The sequence below is a fragment of the Hemitrygon akajei genome, chromosome 2 (assembly GCF_048418815.1).
Source record: "Hemitrygon akajei chromosome 2, sHemAka1.3, whole genome shotgun sequence".
NCBI classification, from domain to species: Eukaryota; Metazoa; Chordata; class Chondrichthyes; order Myliobatiformes; family Dasyatidae; genus Hemitrygon; species Hemitrygon akajei.
In genome coordinates, this window is record NC_133125.1 from 2,479,543 (window position 1) to 2,502,024 (window position 22,482).

At 42.6% G+C, this 22,482-nt stretch overlaps 1 protein-coding gene across 3 annotated transcripts in view; it reads left to right on the top strand.

The window, feature by feature from the left end:
* Window positions 1-22,482, top strand: part of mctp1a (multiple C2 domains, transmembrane 1a) — a 553,815-nt gene that overhangs the window by 199,037 nt on the left and 332,296 nt on the right. For all 3 annotated transcript variants that reach the window (XM_073066356.1, XM_073066347.1, XM_073066365.1), the window contains exon 10: window positions 18,811-18,991. In XM_073066356.1, coding sequence (XP_072922457.1) covers window positions 18,811-18,991 — 181 coding nt within the window. The remainder of the gene's footprint in view (window positions 1-18,810; window positions 18,992-22,482) is intronic.

Here is a 22,482-nt window from a genome sequence, read left to right on the forward strand (position 1 = left end):
AGTGGTTGGGAAAGTGTTGGAGTCTATTATTAAGGATGAGGTTTTGAGGTATTTGGAGACTAATAATTAAATAAGTCAAAATCAGTATGGTTTCTGTACAGGGAAGGCTTGCCCCACAAAAATGTTAGAGTTCCTTGAGGAAGTAACAAGAAAGGTGACCAAAGGAGAACCAGTGGATGTCATTTACTTGGATTTTCAGAAGACATTTGATAGGTGCCACACATGAGGCTGCTTAACAAGATAAAATCCTATGGTGTTACAGGAAAGATACTACATGGATAGAGGAATGGCTGACAGGCAGGGGACAGTGAGTGGGAATAAAAGGGGCCTTTTCAGCTTGGCTACCAGTGACTAGTGTTTTCCTCAGAAGTCAGTTTTGGAACCACTGCTTTTCACATGATTTCGATTATGCAAGACTCCCAGAGGGTTAATTTGCAGGTTGAGTCTGTGGCAAAGGAGGCAAATGCAATGTTGGCATTTATTTCAAGGGGAGTAGAATATAAAAGCAAGGAAATAATGCTGAGGCTTTATAAAACCCCAGTCAGGCCACACTTGGAGTATTACCAACAGTTTTGGGCCCAATATCACAGAAAGGAAGTATTGTCATCAGAGACAGAGACAGTCCAGAGGAGGTTCATGAGGATGATTCCAGGAATGAAGGGGTTAACATATGATGAGCATTTGACAGCTTTGGGCCTGTACGCACTGGACTTTAGAAGAATGCTGGAAATTCTCATTGAAACCTACCGAATGTTGAAAGGACTAGATAGGGTGGATGTGAAGAGATGTTTCCTCTGGTGGGGGTACCTAGAACTAGAGGGCACAGCTTCAAAATTGAGGGGTGACCCTTTAGAATAGAGGTAAGGAGGATTTTTTTTAGCCAGAGAATAGTAAATCTGTGGAATGCTCTGCTACAGACTGCAGTGGAGGCCAAGTCCGTGGGTATATTTAAGGTGGAAGTTGATTGTTTCCTGAGGGGTCAGGGCATCAAAGGATATGGCGAGAAGGCAGGTATATGGGGTTGAGTGGGATCTGGTATGAGCCATAATAGAATGGTGGAACAGACTTGATGGGCTGAATGGCCAAATTCTGCTCCTATGTCTATGGTTTTATGGTCTTACAGTCTTTGAACGTGATTGTGTTTGGCAAATTTTTCCACAGATATGGTTTTCCATTGTCGTCTTCTGGGCAATGTTTTTATAAGACGAGTGACCCCCAGCCATTATCAATACTTTTCAGAGATTGTCTGCCTGGCATCAGTGGTCACGTAACCAGGACTTGTGATATGCATCAGCTGCTCATGACCATCCACCACCTGCTCCCATGGCTTCACGTGACCCTGATCGGGGGACCAAGCAGGTGCTACACCTTGTCCAAAGGTGACCTGCCGGGTAGGGGAAGGAAGAAGCCCTAACACCTCCTTTGGTAGGGACGTTTTTCAACCCCATCACCCTCATTGGAATATTATCAGACAAAACTTTTCATGGAGCAAACAGAAAACAAGAATTGTTAACCAAATGTTTGATCAAACAATATTTTAAGGAATATATTGAAGGAAGAATGAATTATCAAGATGTGCAGAGATTTAGAAAGAGAACTACAGAGTCATTAAACTGTTACAGTAGGATATGTTTGAAAGGCCTAGAATGTGCGTGCAGCCAGGATTGGTGAACAAGCCTAGCAGGAAGACCAGGAAAGGATTTCAAACTAAGATTTAAAACTAAGCAGCCAGTGAGTGAGTGGGCTAGTGAAGGAGTGGAGATTTGAGGCTTTGACTCGAGAGATTCTGGCAGTTTTGGCCGTTGGACTGTGCAATCAAGTCAATCAAGATTTGAATAGCTCAGACTCAGCAGAAAGCAGCTCATTGGGCAATCGAGGTCAGGTGACCAAGCAGTTTGAAAAGCTCAAATAAATAAATAGAAGGTTACCTCAAGTGGAGCGGCCTGTGGAAAGCAGCCAGTGAAGGAGTGGAGATTTGAGGCTTTGGCTCAAGAGGCTTCGACAAGAAGAGGCAGAGGACGAGCTTGTTCCCAGTTAGTCTTTACAATGCCTCCTGAGACGGTGATGTGCCCCTCCTGTGAGATGTGGCAGCCTTGGGAAAACTCCCCTCTCCCACAGAGTCACATCTGCCAGAAGTGCTTGCGGCTGGGCGATCTGGAAGACCGTGTGAGGAATCTGGAGCAGCAGCTGGATGACCTTCGACTCATAAGGGAGAATGAGGCAGTCACAGATGAGAGCTACAGGGAGGTAGTCACACCTAGGCTGCAGGAAGCAGGTCGTTGGGTGACAGTCGGGGGGAAAGCGAAGGAGAGTAGACAGGTAGTGCAGAGCACCCCTGTAGCCATTCCCCTGAATAATAAGTTTACCGCCCTGGATGCTGTTGGTGAGGACGACCGACCAGATGTGAGCCACAGTGGCAGGGCCTCTAGCACTGAGTCTGACCCTGTGGTGCAGAAAGACGAGACGGAGAAGAGGAGAGCTGTCGTCATTGGAGACTCTATAGTCAGGGGAGCAGACAGGAGATTTTGTGGACATGAGAAGGAAATCCACATGGTTTGTTGCTCCCAGGTGCCAGGGTCCAGGATGTCTCTGACCGGGTGCATGACATCCTGGTACGAGAGGGAAAGCAACCAGAAGTTGTGATATGTGTTGGGACCAACGACATAAGCAGGAAGAGGGATGAGGTCCTGAAGTGTGAGCTTCAGGAACTAGGCAGAAGGCTGAAGAACAGGACCTCAAGGGTGGTGTTCTCAGGATTGCTGCCAGTGCTACGTGATAGTGATGGTAAGAATTGGAGGAGGTGGCAGTTGAATGTGTGGCTGAGGAGTTGGTGCAAGGGGCAGGGTTTTAGATTTTTGGACTATTGGGTTCTCTTCTGGGGAAGGTGGGACCTGTACAGATTGGATGGTTTGCACCTGAACTCGAGGGGGAGCAATATCCTTGCAGGTAGGTTTGCTAGCATGGTTCGGGAGGGTTTAAACTAATTTGCAAGGGGGATGGGACCTGGAGCGATAGAGCAGTGAAAGAAGTGCATGGAGTAATGCCAGATCTAACATATAGAGAGGCTTTGAGGAAAGAGCAGCAGAATAAAGGGTATAAAGGTAGTAAGGTAGAAGGGCTAAAGTGTGTGTACTTCAATGCAAGAAGCATCAGGAACAAAGGTGATGAACTGAGAGCTTGGATACATACATGGAATTATGATGTAGTGGCCATTACGGAGAATTGGCTGGCACCAGGGCAGGAATGGATTCTCAATATTCCTGGATCTCAGTGTTTTAAAAGGGATAGAGGGGGCGAAGGGGAGGAGGGGTGGCATTACTGGTCAGGGATATTATTACAGCTGCAGAAAGGGTGGGTAATATAGCAGGATACTCTTTTGAGTCAGTATGGGTGGAAGTCAGGAACAGGAAAAGAGCAGTAACTCTACTGGGGGTATTCTATTCTATAGGCCCCCGGTAGCAGCAGAGATACTGAGGAGCAGATTGGGAGGCAGATTTTGGAGTGGTGCAAAAATAACAGGGTTGTTATCATGGGTGACTTTAACTTCCCTCATATTGATTGGCACTTGATTAGTTCCAAGGGTTTAGATGGGGCAGAGTTTGTTAAGTGTGTCCAGGATGGATTCCTGTCACAGTATGTTGACAGGCCGACTAGGGGGAATGCCATACTAGATCTAGTATTAGGTAACGAACCGGGTCAGGTCACAGATCTGTCAGTGGGTGAGCATCTGGGGCACGGTGATCACCGCTCCCTGACCCTTAGCATTATCATGGAAAAGGATAGAATCAGAGAGGACAGGAAAATTTTTAATTGGGGAAGGGCAAATTATGAGGCTATATGGCTAGAACTTGCAGGTGTGAATTGGGATGATGTTTTTGCAGGGAAATGTACAATGGACATGTGGTCGATGTTTAAGGATTTGTTGCAGGATGTTAGGGATAAATTTGTCCTGGTGAGGAAGATAAAGAATGGTAGGGTGAAGGAACCATGGGTGACAAGTGAAGTGGAAAATCTAGTCAGGTGGAAGAGGGCAGCATACATGAGGTTTAGGAAGCAAGGATCAGATGGGTCTATTGAGGAATATAGGGTAACAAGAAAGGAGCTTAAGAAGGGGCTGAGAAGAGCAAGAAGGGGTCATGAGAAGGCCTTGGCGAGTAGGGTAAAGGAAAACCCCAAGGCATTCTTCAATTATGTGAAGAACAAAAGGGTGACAGGAGTGAAGGTAGGCCCGATAAGAGATAAAAGTGGGAAGATGTGCCTGGAGGCTGTGGAAGTGAGCGAGGTCCTCAGTGAATACTTCTCTTCGGTATTCACCACTGAGAGGGAACTTGATGACGGTGAGGACAATATGAGTGAGGTTGAAGTTCTGGAGCATGTTGATATTAAGGGAGAGGAGGTGTTGGAGTTGTTAAAATACATTAGGATGGATAAGTCCCCGGGGCCTGACGGAATATTCCCCAGGCTGCTCCACGAGGTGAGGGAAGAGATTGCTGAGCCTCTGGCTAGGATCTTTATGTTCTCGTTGTCCACGGGAATGGTACCGGATGATTGGAGGGAGGTGAATGTTGTCCCCTTGTTCAAAAAAGGTAGTAGGGATAGTCCAGGTAATTATAGACCAGTGAGCCTTACGTCTGTGGTGGGAAAGCTGTTGGAAAAGATTCTTAGAGATATGATCTATGGGCATTTAGAGAATCATCGTCTGATCAGGGACAGTCAGCATGGCTTTGTGAAGGGCAGATCCTGTCTAACAAGCCTGATAGAGTTCTTTGAGAAGGTGACCAGGCATATAGATGAGGGTAGTGCAGTGGATGTGATCTACATGGATTTTAGTAAGGCATTTGGCAAGGTTCCACAAGGTAGGCTTATTCAGAAAGTCAGAAGGCATGGGATCCAGGGAAGTTTGGCCAGGTGGATTCAGAATTGGCTTGCCTGCAGAAGGCAGAGGATTGTAGTAGAGGGAGTACATTCAGATTGGAGGGTTGTGACTAGTGGTGTCCCACAAGGATCTGTTCTGGGACCTCTACTTTTCGTGATTTTTATTAACAACCTGGATGTGGGGGTAGAAGGGTGGGTTGGCAAGTTTGCAGATGACACAAAGGTTGGTGGTCTTGTAGATAGTGTAGAGGATTGTCGAAGATTGCAGAGAGACATTGATAGGATGCAGAAGTGGGCTGAGCAGTGGCAGATAGAGTTCAACCTGGAGAAGTGTGAGGTGGTACCCTTTGGAAGGACAAACTCCAAGGCAGAGTACAAAGTAAATGGCAGGATACTTGGTAGTGTGGAGGAGCAGAGGGATCTGTGGGTACATGTCCACAGATCCCTGAAAGTTGCTTCACAGGTAGATAGAGTAGTTAAGAAAGCTTATGGGGTGTTAGCTTTCATAAGTCGAGGATAGAGTTTAAGAGACGCGATGTAATGATGCAGCTCTATAAAACTCTTGTTAGGCCACACTTGGAGTACTATGTCCAGTTCTGGTCATCTCAGTATAGGAAGGATGTGGAAGCATTGGAAAGGGTACAGAGGAGATTTATCAGGATGCTGCCTGGTTTAGAGAGTATGGATTATGATCAGAGATTAAGGGAGCTAGGGTTTTACTCTTTGGAGAGAAGGAGGATGAGAGGAGACAAGATAGAGGTGTACAAGATATTAAGAGGGATAGACAGAGTGGACAGCCAGCGCCTCTTCCCCAGGGCACCACTGCTCAGTACAAGAGGACGTGGCTTTAAGGTGAGGGGAGGGAAGTTCAAGGGGGATATTAGAGGAAGGTTTTTCACTCAGAGAGTGGTTGGTGTGTGGAATACAGTGCCTGAGTCAGTGGTGGAGGCAGACACACTAGTGAAGTTTAAGAGAATACTAGATAGGTATATGGAGGAATTTAAGGTGGGGGGTTATATGTGAGGCAGGGTTTGAGGGTGGGCACAACATTGTGGGCCAAAGGGCCTGTAATGTGCTGTACTATTCTATGTTCTATGTAAATGCTATAATTGAATTGTTTATGGGTCTATTTGTGTTAGGAACTCAGAGGTATTATGTGACAATTCAGATATGATGAACCTAAAGAATACATTCATAGATGGTAGGGATGTGAAATAAAAATGAACTACACTGGAAATAATCAGCTAAACAAGCAGCATCTGTGCAGAGAGAAATAGAGTTAATGTTTTCAATCAGTGCCTATTCAGCACTAGGAAGACAGGCATTTAAAATGTTTTCAGTTGCAGAGGAAACTAAGAAAAGCAGAGAGAATAAAAGAGAAGGATTGTGACAGATTAGGACCGGTGGACTTTTCATATTATAGGTGGTGATAGTGCTGGATGGAAAATGATTGCAGAGGCTAGTGAATTACAGGTAACATGTCAGAGAGAGATTCATGAGAAGGAGAAGGTAAATGAATTCTGAAACTACCCAGAGAGACAAAGGAAATGTGAAGAATGCAATAGAGATACTCAAAGCACAGAAATTATTGATTTCGGTTTGGAATCCAAAAGGTTGCTGTCTGCCTGGCCAAAAGAAGAGACACTGTTCCTTGGAATTCTGTAGATGGAGTGAACAAAGAAGGTGTGAAAAGTACAAAGTGGACAGAGTGGGTGTGAGAGGTACAGAGTGGGTGTGAGATGTACAAAGTGGGTCTGAGAAGTACAGAGTGGGTGTGAGAGGTACAGAGTGGACAGAGTGGGTGTGAGATGTACAAAGTGGGTGTGAGAGGTACAGAGTGGGTGTGAGAGGTACAGAGTGGACAGAGTGGGTGTGAGAGGCACAGAGTGGGTGTGAGATGTACAAAGTGGGTGTGAGAGGTACAGAGTTGGTGTGAGAGGTACAGAGTGGACAGAGTGGGTGTGAGAGGCACAGAGTGGGTGTGAGATGTACAAAGTGGGTGTGAGAGGCACAGAGTGGGTGTGAGATGTACAGAGTGGACAGAGTGGGTGTGAGAGATACAGAGTGGACAGAGTGGGTGTGAGAGGTACAAAGTGGACAGAGTGGGTGTGAGAGGTACAAAGTGGACAGAATGGGTGTGAGAGGCACAGAGTGGACAGAGTGGGTGTGAGATGTACAGAGTGGACAGAGTGGGTTTGAGAGGTACAGAGTGGGTGTGAGATGTACAAAGTGGACAGAGTGGGTGTGAGAGGTACAAAGTGGACAGAGTGGGTGTGAGATGTACAGAGTGGACAGAGTGGGTGTGAGATGTACAGAGTGGACAGAGTGGGTTTGAGAGGTACAGAGTGGGTGTGAGATGTACAAAGTGGACAGAGTGGGTGTGAGAGGTACAGAGTGGGTGTGAGAGATACAATTTAAAATTTAGTAACTGGAAGGTCAGGAGCACTCAGTGTATTGAGTATTGAACTTTTCTGCAGAGCCATCTTTTCATCTGTTTTAGTTCCCCTCGTACAGAGGAGTGCCTGTCACAAGTCCGTTACTAAGTGCATCATACAGAATTAGAAATGCAAATTTTTGCTTTCCTGGCTAGTCGAAATAATCAGTTACTTCTACTCAATACAGCTCTTTGCAAAAGCAAGCTAATGTGAAAGTGAGCCATTAGAAGATCCTGTGATTTATTCATAACTGATACATTTATGGGGTCAATGCTTCATTAAATAAGTGCTGCATCTTCAAAATAGCAAAGGGCCACTCTAATTATCCACTCTTCTCTTTTCCCTATAATATATTTTGTGATGATTAAATCAAATTACACACATATAATATCTCACTTCTGGTCAAACAAGAACGTGAAAGTAATTAAGCTATTTCAGAACCGTTATTTGTACTGAACTTTTCCAAATTGCACTTTACCTACGTAAGTTCTCTATATATTGGATTTGATCATACTTTCATTGGGAAAATAATCATTCTCAAAAAGAATTTAATCCTAACTATTCAATCTTTCTAACAATAAGCAAAAGTAGGGTCAATACCTATTTTATTATGGAGTTTCAGGTTGTCAGTTGTTCGGTCTTTCACTATTAACACAATGAGTTCTTAGGATCAGTGTTATGGCACTCGGTGATGGAACATCTTTGAGCTTATGAAGTGTGGTCTTGTATGCTCCTCGTGTACTGTTTATCTTAACAAGACTAATTTATAGATTGCCAACTACTAAAGAAGGCGACTGAAATGCAGGTCTTAGCACTTGTGAGGTGCCAGTGCCAGGAGTCTTGGGATCGATATTGCAAGGATTCATTGGTGAGACTTGTTTTGGGGGTCTTTGAGGTTCATGTTGCCTGTGTTCCTGGATTCTAGTTATTCTTCTGCTGTTTCTGAGCGGTTTGATTGGCCTGATCGATCCGTTCTGAGGTTCTTCAGTGAAGAATGCCTTGCCCTGCGGCCTGCAGTAGGCCAGCAGCACAGCACTGAACTGAAGACTACAGGACTCCTGGTTTGGTCACATATTCTATGTGTTGTTCACTTTCTTTTCACTGTTTGCGCAAGTTGTTCTTTTTTCACACATTGAGTGTTTGATGTTTTCTTGAACGGGTTCCATGGTGTTTCTTTGTTTCGTGACTGCCTGTGGGAGGGCAAATCTCTGAGTTGTATTCTGTATACATACTTTGATAATAAATGTACTTTGAAACTTTGAATCATTGAATGATCAAAGTTCAAAGTAAATTTTATTATCAGAGTACATTTTATGTCACCATATACAACCCTGAGATTCATTTTCCTGTGGGCATACTCAGCAAATCTATAGTATAGTAAGTGTTACAGGATCAATGAAAGATCAACCAGAGTGCAGAAAGCAACAAACTGTGCAAATGAAAATATAAATAATGAGAAAATGAGATAAAAAGTCCTTAAGGTGAGATCATTAGTTGTAGGAACATTTTCATGGTGGAGCAAGTGAGTGTAGTTATCCCCTTTTATAGATGGTTGAGGGGTAGTAACTGTTCTTGAACCTGGTAGCATAAATCCTGAGGTTCTCGAGGCTTTAATAGCATAGTGTCTTCTACCTGATGGCAGCAGTGAGAAAAGAGCATGGTCTGGATGTTCGGGATCTCTATAGGTGAATGCTGGTTTCCAACAAAAGTGTTTTATGTAGATGTGCTCAATGGTTGGGTAGGCTTTATCTGTGATGTACCTTTTTGTATGATTTCATCATAAATTGTAATTTTGGTTTTAAAATACAAGGGAGCAAATGTCTCCAGAGGGAACCCTGTACAGTCTGAGTTTGTCTTTGGCTTATGAAAATTTCAGTGGAAATGAAGCCATGTAACATTTGTTTCTAGATTTTACAAGAAGCTGTGACATCCAATGGCAAACCTCCATGACTCATACCAACCATTACCACTCAGTCTTCTCTGTAACACGCCCTCTATGTTGAGGTCTGTCGACTACTTTGAGGTATTTATGTCCAATGGTTTGACGTATCTATCTCCATCTGCCCAATATAAGGAAATGTGGTAAATAAAATCCTCCTCACAGTTTGGATGCCTTCTTCTACTCTGCCTCACCTTGAACCATGAACCTAGCAAACAGAATAAGTAAACCCTAAACTGAAATGTGTAACCAAATCTGATATGCAGTTATTGATCCAACAGCTGCCTCTTCACTATTATTTTCTTGTGGTGATTTGTTGCCAATGATCCATAGATTCTCTAGAAATCTGATAATCAATTCAGTTTTAACAAAATAAAATGACAGATGCACAGGAAAGTTTAACGTTGCTGCTCTTAAATTCCAAAATACCTTTCAAAGCAATCAGCTGAATGCAACACAGAACCTGTAGGATGCTTGTGAGATATTTTAATGGTTTAGCTTCTCCATTGAACATCTGACCTATATGGTGTGAATTTGTTATCAAAACATGCAAGGTGATTTTTTTGTAATCAAGGTGATTTTTAATAGCACAAGGATCTTGCAACATACCAATACCACATTATATAACAGAAAAGATGTATCATCTTTGCCAGGCTATTGTCCATCACTGCCAATATTAAGTGTCGTTTACTTTCCTTGTTTTATTGGCTTTGGACTCGACTGAAGGATGTGCATTAAAGAAGCTCATTCAGTGTTTCACCATCATTTCCAAGTTGTTACAGATTTCCTCATTTTAAACATTAAGGCTCATGGGTTATTGGTTTGGATTTCTGAAGTACCACAACCATTGGAAGATATCATGCATTGCTTAGGATTGGTTCTGCTCAGAATCCACTGTTTACACTGATTCAATATGCTCAGCTAAATCTCCAAGTTTTTTCAGAAGAACGTAAATAATCTAATAGCACAACTGAAGTGCATCTGTAATTAACCAAAAAAAATGGTACTTGGATTAAAAATTCTTGCATCTTTATAGCTGCATAACAATGTTGTGAACCAGTGTCATGAAGACAATCTATAATGTTACAAGGTAACTATCAGAGAAAATAGGGTCAGCTCCTATTTAGTTCGAGAGTTTTCATTTAGAACTTGGTCAGAATTTCAGTATTAACACATTAAGCAATGCTGATTCCAGTTAGTTGGGCCATTGGTTAATCAGGACAGCGAATAGGCAGGTAAATCCCTCCCCACCACTGAGCACATCACAGAAATAGCAGCATCCATCAAAACGGACTTCCACAGCCCAGGTCATACTCTCTTCTCGCTGCTGCCATCAGGAAGAAGGTGCAAGAACTTCAAGTCCCACACTACCAGGTTCAGGAACAGTTATTACCCCTCAAGCATTGGGCTCCCGATCCAGAGGGGTAAGTTTGACAAGCTTCTATAGGTCTGCAGTGAAGAGTGTATGGACTGGTTGGTATGGAAACACCAATGCCTTTGAACAAAAAATCCTACTAAGAGTAGTAAATACAGTCCAGTCCATCACAGTTAAAGCCCTCTCCACCACTGAGCACATCTACACGGAGCGCTGTCGCAGGAAAGCAGCATCCATCATCAAGGACCCCATCACCAAGGTCATGCTCTCTTCTCAGTGCAGCCATTGGGAAGGTGGTACAAGAGCCTCAGGACTCACACTGAGGGATAATAACAGGAACAGTTATTACCCTCAGCCAACAGGCTCCTGACCAGAAGGGATAACTTCACTCACCCCAACATTGAGTTCCCACAACTTATGGACTCACTTCCAAGGACTCTTCATCTCATGTTTTTGATATTTATTGTTTATTTATTATTATTTCCTTTGTACTTGCACAGTTTGTTGTCTTTTGCACACTGGTTGCCTGACCAACCTTTTGGGTGTGATCTCTCATTGATTCTGTAGTGCTTCTTGTATTTACTATGAATGCCCAAAAGAAAATGAATCTCAGGGTTGTATATTTGCACTTTGATAATTTACATTGAACTTTGATTCCCATCATTAATTTGGGACATTGCATCGCTTATTCAGGGCAGGAGACTGTTCTGAACAGTTTCATAGAACATAGAATAGTACAGCACAGTACAGGCCCTTTGGCCCACGATGTTGTGCTGACACTTAAACCCTGCCTCCCATATAACCCCCCCCCCCACCTTAAATTCCTCCATACACCTGTCTAGTAGTCTCTTAAATTTCACTAGTGTATCTGCCTCCACCACTGACTCAGGCAGTGCATTCCACGCACCAACCACTGTGAGTGAAAAACCTTCCTCTAATATCTCCCTTGAACTTCCCTCCCCTTACGTTAAAGCTATGTCCTCTTGTACTGAGCAGTGGTGCCCTGGGGAAGAGGCGCTGGCTGTCCACTCTGTCTATTCCTCTTAATATCTTGTACACCTCTATCATGTCTCCTTTCATCCTCCTTCTCTAAAGAGTAAAGCCCTAGCTCCCTTAATCTCTGATCATAATCCATACTCTCTAAACCAGGGAGCATCCTGGTAAATCTCCTCTGTACCCTTTCCAATGCTTCCACATCCTTCCTATACTGAGGCGACCAGAACTGGACACAGTACTCCAAGTGAGGCCTAACAAGAGTTTTATAGAGCTGCATCATTACCTCGTGACTCTTAAACTCTGTCCCTCGACATATGAAAGCTAACACCCCATAAGCTTTCTTAACTACCCTATCTACCTGTGAGGCAACTTTCAGGGATCTGTGGACATGTACCCCCAGATCCCTCTGCTCCTCCACACTACCAAGAATTCCTGCCAATTACTTTGTACTCTGCCTTGGAATTTGTCCTTCCAAAGTGTACCACCTCACACTTCTCTGGGTTGAACTCCATCTGCCACTTGTCAGCCCACTTCTGCATCCTATCAATGTCTCTCTGCAATCTTCGACAATCCTCTACATTATCCACAACTCCATTAACCTTTGTGTCATTTGCAAACTTGCCAACCCACCCTTCTACCCCCACATCCAGGTTGTTAATAAAAATCATGAAAAGTAGAGGTCCCAGAACAGATCCTTGTGGGACACCACTAGTCACAACCCTCCAATCTGAATGCACTTCCTCCACCACGACCCTCTGCTTTCTTCAGGCAAGCCAATTCTGAATCCACCTGGCCAAACTTCCCTGGATCTCATGCTTTCTGATTTTCTGAATAAGCCTACTGGATGGAACCTTATCAAATGCCTTACTAAAATCCATGTAGATCACATCCACTGCACTACCTTCATCTATATGCCTGGTCACCTCAAAGAACTCTATCAGACTTGGTAGACACGATCTGCTCTTCACAAAGCCATGCTGACTGTCCCTGATCAGGCCATGATTCTGTTAATGCCCATAGATCTTATCTCTAAGAATCTTTTCCAACAGCTTTTCAACCACAGACGTAAGGCTCACTGGTCTATAATTACCTGGACTATCCCTACTACCATTTTTGAACAAGGGGACAACATTCACCTCCCTCCAATCCTCTGGTACCATTCCCATGGACAACGAAGACATAAAGACCCAAGCCAGAGGCTCAGCAATCTCTTTCCTCGCCTCGTGGAGCAGCCTGGGGAATATTCCGTCAGGCCCTGGGGACTTATCCGTCCTAATGTATTTTAACAACTCCAAAACCTCCTCTCCCTTAATATCAACATGCTCTGGAACATCAACCTCACTCATATTGTCCTCACCGTCATCAAGTTCCCTCTCAGTGGTGAATACCGAAGAGAAGTATTCATTGAGGACCTCGCTCACTTCCACAGCCTCCAGGCACATCTTCCCACCTTTATCTCTAATCGGTCCTACCTTCACTCCTGTCATCCTTTTGTTCTTCACATAATTGAAGAATGCCTTGGGGTTTTCCTTTATCCTACTCACCAAGGCCTTCTCATACCCCCTTCTTGCTCTCCTCAGCCGCTTAAGCTCCTTTCTTGCTACCCTATATTCCTCAATAGACCCATCTGATCCTTGCTTCCTAAACCTCATGTATGCTGCCTTCTTCCACCTGACTAGATTTTCCACTTCACTTGTCACCCATGGTTCCTTCACCCTACCATTCTTTATCTTCCTCACCAGGACAATTTATCCCTAACATCCTGGAAGAGATCCTTAAACATCGACCACATGTCCATAGTACATTTCCCTGCAAAAACATCATCCCAATTCACACCCGCAAGTTCTAGCCTTATAGCCTCATAATTTGCCCTTCCCCAATTAAAAATTTTCCTGTCCTCTCTGATTCTGTCCTTTTTCATGATAACGCTAAAGGCCAGGGAGCAGTAGTCACTGTCCCCCAGATGCTCACCCACTGAGAGATCTGTGACCTGACCCAGTTTGTTACCTAATACTAGATCTAGTATGGCATTCTCCCAGTGGGCCTGTCAACATACTGTGACAGGAATCTGTCCTGGACACACTTAACAAACTCTGTCCTGTCTAAACTATTGGAACTAATCAGGTGCCAATCAATATTTGGGAAGTTAAAATCTCCCATGATAAACAACCCTGTTATTTTTGCACCTATCCAAAATCTGCCTCCCAATCTGCTCCTCGGTATCTCTGCTGCTACCAGGGGGCCTACAGAATACCCCCAGTAGAGTAACTGCTCCCTTCCTGTTCCTGACTTCCACCCATACTGACTCAAAAGAGGATCCTGCTACGTTACCCACCCTTTCTGCAGCTGTAATAGTATCCCTGACCAATAATGCCATCCTCCTCCCCTTTCTCCCCCCCCCCCCATCCCTTTTAAAGCACTGAAATCCAGGAATATTGAGAATCCATTCCTGCCCTGGTGCCAGCCAAGTCTCCGTAATGGCCACTACATCATAATTCCATGTATGTATCCAAGCTCTCAGTTCATCACCTTTGTTCCTGATGCTTCTTGCATTGAAGTACACACACTTTAGTCCTTCTACCTTACTACCTTTACATCCTTTATTCCGCTTCTCTTTCCTCAAAGCTTCTCTATATGTCAGATCTGGCTTTACTCCATGCACTTCTTCCACTGCTCTATCGCTCCGGGTCACATCCCCCTTGCAAATTAGTTTAAACCCTCCCGAACCATACTAGCAAACCTTGTGTCAGTCACATACACTTCTGTGGCTGTTAGACATTACACCATGCTTCAAGTGAACAATTTTTAAATAGCATCAGTTGTGTGTGTTTGCGTTCAAACAGCAGTGATTTTTGTCACCAATAGTTGGCGAGAATTAAACATTGGAAATGTCAGAAATGGGCAGGAGTGAATATGAAACAATTTCATGACTTCAGCAAGTTAGGAGCTATGAAGAATTTGAAGGTATCAACAACCATCTTGAACGTTACATTGAAAACAGAGGTTTGGAGGATGTAATTGCCAATAGCATTGTATGAAGGCAGTTCACGATGTACACTAGAGTTTGCACTGACTTTGTTCATTTGTGGTCAATCAAAAGAAAACAGCAGAGATTGAATTCCTCCATCAGTAAGTGTTAGAAACTATAAATTGACCACAAATTCCAAAATCCTCCAAAACCCAAATTTTTTTTTAGTGCTGACCTGACTTCACAGTTGGAAAATTTCTCAAGATGCCGGGAAGGTTCCCAGGTGATGCACAGGTCTCTGCACGCCACAGACAGTTCTGAGAAGTGACCTGACATATGTAATGAACAGAAGTTAATGAAAAATAGAGAAATACTGCATAATGAAGATCTCAATCACGTATTGAAAGAGTGTATTCATCAGCGTCGGAGTGAATGTACAGTGCTTAACGGGTACACTGAACATGAAGCAAGCAAAGATCTATCATGAAAAAAACTGAAAATTGAAGGTAATTGTGAATATTCAGCAAGCTGGTCGCAGACATTTAAGAAAAGGCATGGCATTAAATTTTTAAAGATTTTTGGTGATAAAGCATCTGCTGATCACAAAGCATTGGAGAAATTCATTCATGTATTTGCCAAGATTGTCACTGATGAAAATCATCAGTAGGGAGTTTGTTCGTTCTCCCTGTGACCATGTGGTCTTCCCCAGGAGCTCTGGTTTCCTGCCACAGTGCAAAGATGGACCGGTTGGTAGGTTAATCAGTGCATAAGGCCATAAGTCGAAGGAGCAGAATTAGGCTGTTCAGCCCATCGAGTCCTCTCCGTCATTTCATCATGGCTGATCCTGGATCCCATTCAACCCCATACACCTGCCCCCTCACTATATCCCATGATGCCTGACCAATCAGGAATCTATCATCTTTTGCTTTGAATATGCCCATGGACCTGGCCTCCACCGCAATCTGTGGCAGAGCATTCCACAGATTCACCACACTTTGGTTAAAAAAATTCCTCCTTACCTCTATTTTAAAAGGTCACCCCTCAATTTTGAGGCTGTGCATTACCATGCATTACCATACATTTCCCAACACAGTATTCCATCTGCCACTTCTTTGCTCATTCTTCCAATTTGTCTTCACATTCCTTCACCACTACCTACCCCTCCACTTCGTATCATCCACAAACTTAGCCACAAAGCCATCAATTCCATTAACTAAATCATTGACCAACAATGTAAAAAGTAGAGGTCCCAATACCGGCCCCTGAGGAACATCACTGGTCACTGGCAGGCAACCAGAAAAGGCCCCTTTTATTCCCACTCACTGCCTCCTGACTGTCAGCCATTCCTCTATCCATGCCAGTATCTTTCCTGTAACACAGAAGGTTTTTATGTGAGTCACCTTATCAAATGCCTTTTGAAAATCCAAGTTAATGTCATCCACAGCCTCTCCTTTGTCTACTCTGCTGTTACTTCCCCAAAGAATTCTAACTAAAGATTTCCCTTTACAGTAACCACGATGACTTTGACTTATTTTGCCATTAGTCTCCAAGTATCCCGAAACCTCATCCTTAATAATAGACTCCAACACTTTCCCAACCTCTGAGGTTAGGCTAACTGGCCTGGTCATTGTAAACTGTCCCATGATTATACTAGGATTAAAAATTGTGGGATTGATGGGCGGTGCAGCTTGAAGGGCAAGAAGAGCATATTCTGTGCTGTGTGTCAGTAAATAAATTAATTAATTTACATGTGTGATGAACAAAGACTGCTTACCAGTAGCACATAAATTTAGAGTTGGGAATGATGGCGATGCCAAGGAGCTGCTGAATATCCACCTTGGTGACTGAAGAAGTGACAGCTTACATTTCTACTGGTTCTATACACACATATTTTCATGCACAAAATGTTTAAAAATATTACATAAAACTACCTTCAGGGTTTATGTATAAGCTATACAAGTACTATAAATGAATTTCATGTTTAGACTTGGGACCCATCCCCAAGTTAATTCATTATATAGATGCAAATATTGCAAAGTCTAAAAAAAAAATCCAAAATCCAAAACACTTCAGGCACCAAGCATTTCAGATAAGGGGTGCTCAAACTTTAATACACAGTTTTATAGTACTGCAGTAGTGTTGGTAGTGTTCTAATTTATTCTGTATTTCATTAGAATACATAATATTTTACTGTTAAACTGTAGTTTTTTTTGATACCTTTTAAATTTTTCCCATGAAACCTCAGTTAAATGGGGCAGCCGCTTAATTGGTCCAAAATGTACTGATCTGGATGTGCCCCGATTACCGGAATCCACTGTATTTGTGATCAGTCTTTAAAGTTTAATAGTTTTATCTAAATATGTCATGAACAGTAACTGGTTCAGTTAATTATTCAGTTATTGTCATTAATCAAACTTTGTATGCCACCAAACATAGTATAAAAGTTTGCTTTGCAATTGGCTAAGTGGTATAACTTTGTCAGATTATGTTCCATGCCACAGATTTGAATTACAAGATCTAGGCAGACACCTCTGCAATGCTTCATTGTCAGAACAAATTTGTACCCATTTTTGTCTTGTAGAGGATGTAAAACCTCTTGAGAGCAAAACAGCAAAGTACAGCATGCCTGTTCTCAGTGCTATGAACAAAGAGCTGAAATATAAACTAGAGTTGGTTGTATGGACGTTCACTGACAATGTCTTTCTCACAGCTCTGATTTGTGCACCTGTGCATTGAAGTACAGAAGTTAGCAACGTGTGAGAGATCAGATCTGACGTCAGCTCCCACCACACTACCAGTAGACTCACCATTGAATTTAAGGGCAGAAATACCTGGCATAATGAAGATGGCTTCATTCATTTGAAATTTGGTCTAAGATGTACAACCCTGCACACACTGACCTCAACATCTCATGATTGCTCCCTGCTGCTCTGCCTCTTCCAACCTGAACCCTGAATAAGCAGTTCCTAAATGTCTGGCATTCTCCACCTTGAATATATCCCTACACACTGCCACTGCAGCTTTCTGAGGCAGAGAATCCCACAGATATCTCACTCTCCGAAAGAAGAAATTCTTTCTCACTGCCTTCCGAAACAGGTGACTTCTCATTCTTCTTTGCTGCCTTCTGAAATGGATAACCCCTCATTCTGAAATTAAATCTCATAATTTGACATAGCACTAAGGGAAATTCCCTCTTGGATTCCTCCCAGTCAAACCCAGTCAGTTTTAGACTGGAAGATTGAATGTGGTTCATACCTGCAGTTCATAATCCAACAAAAATTTACTGTTGTCTACAGCCTTCAACAATGGTTAGGATGTTCAATACTTGGAGGAATGTAAATGCTTAACTAATCAAAGAGCAAATAAAAACTGCAGATGCTGAAAGTACAAAATGAACACAGAGAATGCTGGAAATAGTCTGCATCTGTGGATAAAGAAATGAGTCAATGATTGTGGTCAATGTCCATTTGAAATGAGAATAATTTAGTTACTCTCTCCACAGATTTACCGTTTGTTGAGAATGACCATTTACTGGTTTATTCCAGGTTTTAACTGATACTTGCTTATTTTTAGACATCAAAAAGACCAAAAATAATCAAAGCCAATAATTTAACTGAAGTTTTTTAGGCAGTCAAATTTTTTTTTTGGTGATCCAGAGCAGAGTTGACCCTTCTGGCCCTTTGAGCCATGCTGCCACAACACCCCACAACCACGATTAACCCTAGCCTAATCACAGGATAATTCACCATGACCAGTTACCCTACCCGGTTTGTCTTTGGACTGTGGGGGGAAACTGGAGCACCCGAGAACCCTTGTTTTCCACATGGACTTCTTACAGAGGATGGCAGATTGAACTCTGAACTCTGGAACAACCAAGCTGTAATAGTGTCACGCTACTGTGGCTTCATGGTAATGTAGTGGTTAGTGAGCTGCTCAGGACATTGGAGATTGAAGTCTGATTCCAGTGTCCTCTGTAAGAAACTTTATACATTCTTCCCATGTACATGTGCATTTTCTCCAGGTGCTCTGGTTTCCTCCCAAAGTCCAAAGACGTACCTAGCAGGTAGATTTTTTGGTCCCTTGATTAGGCTATCGGTAGGTTGCAGGGCGGTGTGGTTCAGTGGGCTGGAAGGGCCTGTTCTGTGTTTTATCTCTAAATAAAATAAGACAGTAAGTATTGAAAATGAACAATTGATTATTTTACACTTTTTTTTGTTTACAGATGTCAAGTTGATTTAACAGGCTTAAGTAAGGAACATACACACAAATTGGACCTTGCACTCTCAGGAGGAAAAGGTCACATAGTACTACTGGTCACTCTGACAGCAACTGTTCCTGTCGGTGATTCTGATCTCGGCAAATTGGACAAAGAGGAAGAACGGAATAAGATAATGACAAGATATGTACGTATTACTGGAAGTTAACATTGAAGTTAAATCATAATATCATTTTAAAGATTGTGTTTGACAGTATAACAAGAAGCAAGAGATTATCAGTGAGGGAAAGGAATTTATGTGAAGTTAACTAAAATGAGAGGATTTACCAAAAGGTAAAATGCTTCAGGTGAGGAAGATAATGATACAAACTGATTTACACAATTCTGCAAAGCACATCAATCTCTCATTGAAATCTTTGATATTTTATTAAAATTGAAAGATAAGTTACTTCTTGTGGGAGAGTGGCTGAACCTGTTAAGGAATTGTATTTTAGGCAATAATTTTCTCTGGAACACACAGTATTTCAGAATTCCTCTGTTTATTATTGCTGCAAAATCCACTTAACTACAATGAGATAATTGAAATTTGTTGGGAATATATGGTTTCTTTTTGTTTCGGCAATGCAGTGGTGTGTGACCTGAATCAGCCGTTGTTTGCCTACCTGCAGGAAATTATCACTGCCTGCATTAATATTCATTCTCTCTATGCAAATATTGCTGTAGTATAAATATCCAAAGTGGTTTGTGTTTGGTACGGTGTCACATTTGTGATGCTCCAACCCCTCAGTAAACAACAGGTACATGTTTGTATTTGATTTATGGCTTGAGTTTGACTCCCATGTACATATTCAAAAGTTAATAAAATTTAGCAGTTCATATTCAAGTCTTCAAGTTTTCAGAGGAAATCTGTGTTAAAAGATCTTTTGAAAGCTCTAAAAATAAAAGTTTTAATGTGCATTTTTCTCATCTTCAAACTAAATGTAAAATTCAGTCACATGATAATTGCTGCTACCCAGGTCAGTTAATATATAATTATGAGGTCACTAATTAATCATATCTTGTTGCACATTACTACTCTATTAATACACCCTGCTCACTGGATTACTCTAGAAAGTGCTGTTCTAAAAGCTTATTCCAAAATCTGTTCCATGGTAGCATAGTGGTTAGCGTGATGGGGGGAGGGGTCAGTGTTTGGAGGTCAATCCCAGCATCCTCTGCAATGCGTTTGTGTGTCCTCTCCGTGGAATGTGTGGGTTTCCTCCGGGTGCTCTGGCTTCCTCCCACAGTCCAAAGACATACTGGTTAGTAGGTTAATTGGTTATTGTAAATTGTCCCGTGATGAAGCTAGGGTTAAATCAGGGGTTGCTGGGCTGTGCAGCTTGAAGGGCTGGGAGGGCCTGTTCCACACTGTATCTCTAAATAACTAAAATCAAATCAAAAGCATTTCTTATCTATCTGAGTTTTCTCTGACCGTATGGAATCGAGTACAGGAATCGGGACATCATGCTATAACTGTACAAGTCATTGTTAGGACAACACTTGTTCCATTCTGGTTGTCCCACAATAGGGCAGATGTCATTAAGCTGGAAAAGGTGGAGGAAAGATTCACAAGGATAATATCAAGACTGAAGAGCTTGAGTAATAAGGAGAGGCTGGATAGGCTAGGACTGTCTTCCCTGGACTTTAAGTGGCTGAAGGCTTATAGCTTTTGCTGTTGGGCATGTTGTACTCTGCATCCTGCCTAGATGTTATATCATTCTTCTCTTTCCTTTCAACTGTTCAGCACCTAGCCAGATGACAAGGTTGTGTGTGTACAGTAGGCCACCACAGATCTTCTCTGCCAAGAGGCACAAAGCTCCTGGAGTTTCATGCTGTCATCATTTGTACAGCAGAGAAATGAGCCATTGTGACCATTTTAGCGATTGACATATTGACCATAAGATACAAGAATTAGGCCATTCAGACCATCAAGTCCACTCCACCATTTGCCTGCAGTAGGTCATATCCTTCCATGCCTTGTCTTTTCAAGGGCCTCTCCAACTGTGGCTGAAATGCAGAAGCTGCAAAATGGCACTGGCTCGTATGCTTCATCAATTAGTTCTAGATTCAAGATTGCTTAATGTTATTTGCAGTACACAATTGTAAAGGACAATGACATAATAGATAAAGAACACAGTAATAATAATAAAACACAATAAATATAAATGCACAAGATGTCTTACATACATATATTGATTGTACGTCCATAAGGTGACTGACAGGAAATGATAAAGTAGAGGAGGGTGGGTTTGTGGGTGGAGATGTTGATCAGCCTTACTGTTTGGAGAAAGTAGCTGTTTTGAGTCTGTTGGCCTTGGTGTGGATACTCAACATTTGACCTGCTTCAGGGGATTCATTCTTGCAGTGCTGAATATTTTCAGATGACGGTAGGTAAGGCTTACCTTTGAGTTTATAACAGGGTAGACAGAGAAGGTGTTTCAGTGGTTGAAATGTCTACATCCAGGTGGTCAAAGTGTCAAAATGTCAAAATCAGAAAGGAACGATAGGCTGATGAAGTGCAGCAGTGATCTAGCCTGTTGGGACCTCTGATGCAACAGGTTATGTGCTGGTGATAACTGGACGAGGTTTCCTTCAACCAGGCCAGGTTGAAGTCACCAACTATAATTGCACTTGAATCCTAAAGGGACCAATATCCTGGCGGGGAGATTTGCGAAGGCTACTGGGGAGACTTTAAACTAGAATAGTTGGGGGTGGGAATCAATTTGAAGAGACTAGGAGAGAGGAGGTTAGTTCACAAATAGAGAAAGCTAGTAGACAGTGTGTGAGGGAGGATAGGCAGATGACAGAGAAGGGGAGTGCTCAGACCGAAGATGTAGGAGAGAAGGAAGAAAAAGATAATAAAGTTGTTTGCACCGTTAGGGATAAACAGAGATTAAGAGGTGGAGAGTTTCTTAAAAGCATCTATTTTAACGCCAGGAGCATTGTAAGAAAGGTGGATGACCTTAGAACATGGATTGATACCTGGAAATATGATGTTGTAGCTATTAGTGAAACATGGTTGCAGGAGGGGTGTGATTGGCAACCAAATATTCCTGGATTTCATTGCTTCAGGTGTGATAGAATCGGAGGGGCAAGAGGGGGAAGTGTTGCATTGCTTGTCCGAGAAAATATTATAGCGATGCTTTGGCAGGATAGATTAGAGGGTTCGTCTAGGGAGTATATTTGGGTAGGAATGAGGAATGGGAAAGGTGTAGTAAGACTTATAGGGGTGTATTATAGACCACCTAATGGGGAGCGAGAATTGGAGGAGCAAATTTGAAAGGAGATAGCAGATATTTGTAGTAAGCACAAGGTTGTGATTGTGGGAGAATTTAATTTTCCACACATAGACTGGGAAGCCCATTCTGTAAAAGGGCTGGATGGTTTGGAGTTTGTAAAATGTGTGCAGGATAGTTTTTTGCAGCAATACATAGAGGTACCAACTAGAGAAGGGGCAGTGTTGGATCTCCTGTTAGGGAATGAGATAGGTCAGGTGACGGAGGTATGTGTTGGGGAGAACTTCAAGTCCAGTGATCACAATGCCATTAGTTTCAATATAATTATGGAGAAGGATAGGACTGGACCCAGGGTTGAGATTTTTGACTGGAGAAAGGCTAACTTTGAAGAGATGCAAAAGGA